Here is a 2,118-nt window from a genome sequence, read left to right as displayed (position 1 = left end):
TACCTTGAAGAAGCTTCAGGGAATTCTCTAGGTATTCATCTGCTGAGATAGGCTGCCCATTTATCTTCAGCTCAAGACAGAAGTCTCTCAGGGTCCACACAAAGTCTGGGAAGAAGCTCGCATACTCATCTGAGTCCTCCAAATCTTGACGGTCAGGGGAGCAACTTATTCTGATTCTGTCTGTCAGCTCTGTCACATTGCTGTTCAGCTAATTAAGAAAAGCCACTGAAACAACTGTAGCACTATCCAGAGCTCCAGATTTCCCAGGCCACAATAATTCCACATGTTCCCAAACCTAGACCAAAAGCTTCATTTGCCTCATCCCAAACTTCAGTGTGAACACTGCCTGCTCCCTTATATGTGAGTTACCATTATTTTATGTTGCATTAAGAAAAATCTAGAGTCATGAAGGATGGTCTGAACTAAAGAAAGGATACTGCAGCTGGTCCAGGGCCTGCTGGTTGATGGCCCCCATGCTGTTGTAGACAAAAGTGCTGCTTAGAAGAATAGCCAGGGCAAAGATCCAGCAGTCGTTCTGGTTCTGACCCTGGAAGTCAGAACACACATCTAGGTCCAGAGTATGTCTTGTTCTTATGTCACCTTCCAAATCAGCAGTAGTAAAGAACACACCCGTCATTAAAGGGCATATTAGCCTTAAAAAAATAAAACCTTTGTAAACTATGCAAGGTATAAAACCAAAGAACACAAACAGCACTAAACCTGCAGATGCTGTTCAGAGCACTGGCAGGGTGAATGTTCTCTTAGTTTATAGATTCATTTGTGATGATTCACACAAGGACTGCTGAGAATCCGTATGTGTGTGTGTGTGTGTGTGTGTGTGTGTGTGTGTGTGTGTGTGTGTCTGTGTGTGGATGTGTGTGTTTTAATACTGCAGATTACCATTTTGCTGTTATACAATCCAGTCTTGTGACGATTCTCCTCTTCTTTGTTGGCTAAACATGACTACATATCATGTATAGGAGGCAATGATGATGTTCAAATTCTTATTGAAAAACTATGAGCCTTACAGCCTGTGTTCAATTCCCAGAACCCACACAGTGGAAACGAGAACTGATCCTATCTAGTGTCCTGCAACTTCCACATGTGCACTGTAGCTCATGCAACATGACACTTGTGATGAACTCACCCACACACTTACATGTGTGTACACACGCACACACACACACAAATAATATTAATAAAAGATTTAAAGAAAGCATAGAGGAAAGCATAGAATACTCAGATATTAAAGCTGAATCACAAATTGAACCCCATTCTTACTTTCTCAACAGCTCCCAGGCCTTCAGTGTCAAGCAGAACTAGGGTGTGGTCAGGTTTCTTGGGATGAGGCACACACCACATCCAGATGCCCTTGGTTCCAGCCTGCACAGTGGAGTCCATGGAGAAACCTGCAAAGCAGAGTGGAAAGGAGGTATCAGACACTTAGCATCAGGGCTTCCAGAAAGTGGTAATAAAATTAGTACATTGGAAGTGGAAAGGGATGAAGTGTGCTTGCTGGTCTTCGAGAAGAGTGCAGTTCTGTTCCCAGCATCTACAGAGCAGCCGACAACTGTAGAACTCCAGGTTCAGGGAGCCTTATGCTCCTTCCTGCCTAGCAGCAGTGAGTACCAAACAGGCATGCACATAGTGCACAGACAGAATACTCACACATGTGAATTTAAAATAAACAAATCATTCTTGAAAACTCCACACAAGCAAGACAGGAGAATTAGCTGAGACTAAAGCTAGTATTGATCTCGCCATCACAGATATAACAGATACTCATTTTCTTTTTCTTTTTTCTTTTTCTTTCTTTTTTTATTGTCTTTTGTTTCATTTTTATTAGATATTTTCTTTTTTTTACATTTTTTTATTATTTTCTTTATTTACATTTCAAATGCTATCCTGAAAGTTCCCTATACCCCCTCCCTGCTCCCCTACCCACCCACTCCCACTACTTGGCCCAGGCCTTCCCTTGTGATGGGTCATAGAAAGTTTGCAAGACCAAGGGGCCTCTACTCCCAGTGATGGCTGATTAGGCCATCTTCTGCTACATATGCAGCTAGAGACACAAGCTCAGGGGGTACTGGTTAGTTCATATTGTTGTTCCACCTACAG

At 42.5% G+C, this 2,118-nt stretch overlaps 1 protein-coding gene across 1 annotated transcript in view; it reads right to left on the bottom strand.

The window, feature by feature from the left end:
- The window catches only part of LOC115063849 (guanylate-binding protein 2-like), a 13,031-nt gene that overhangs the window by 5,997 nt on the left and 4,916 nt on the right, over positions 1 to 2,118 (bottom strand). The window contains exons 2-4 of the mRNA XM_029538048.1: positions 1,282 to 1,409; positions 438 to 547; positions 4 to 200 (exon numbers count right to left, since the gene is read on the bottom strand). Coding sequence (XP_029393908.1) covers positions 4 to 200; positions 438 to 547; positions 1,282 to 1,409 — 435 coding nt within the window. The remainder of the gene's footprint in view (positions 1 to 3; positions 201 to 437; positions 548 to 1,281; positions 1,410 to 2,118) is intronic.

The sequence above is a fragment of the Mus pahari genome, chromosome 4, assembly GCF_900095145.1.
Source record: "Mus pahari chromosome 4, PAHARI_EIJ_v1.1, whole genome shotgun sequence".
In the NCBI taxonomy this organism is placed as follows: Eukaryota; Metazoa; Chordata; class Mammalia; order Rodentia; family Muridae; genus Mus; species Mus pahari.
Note: the sequence above shows the minus strand (reverse complement) of the source record. Positions and strands in the feature narration are given on the sequence as shown.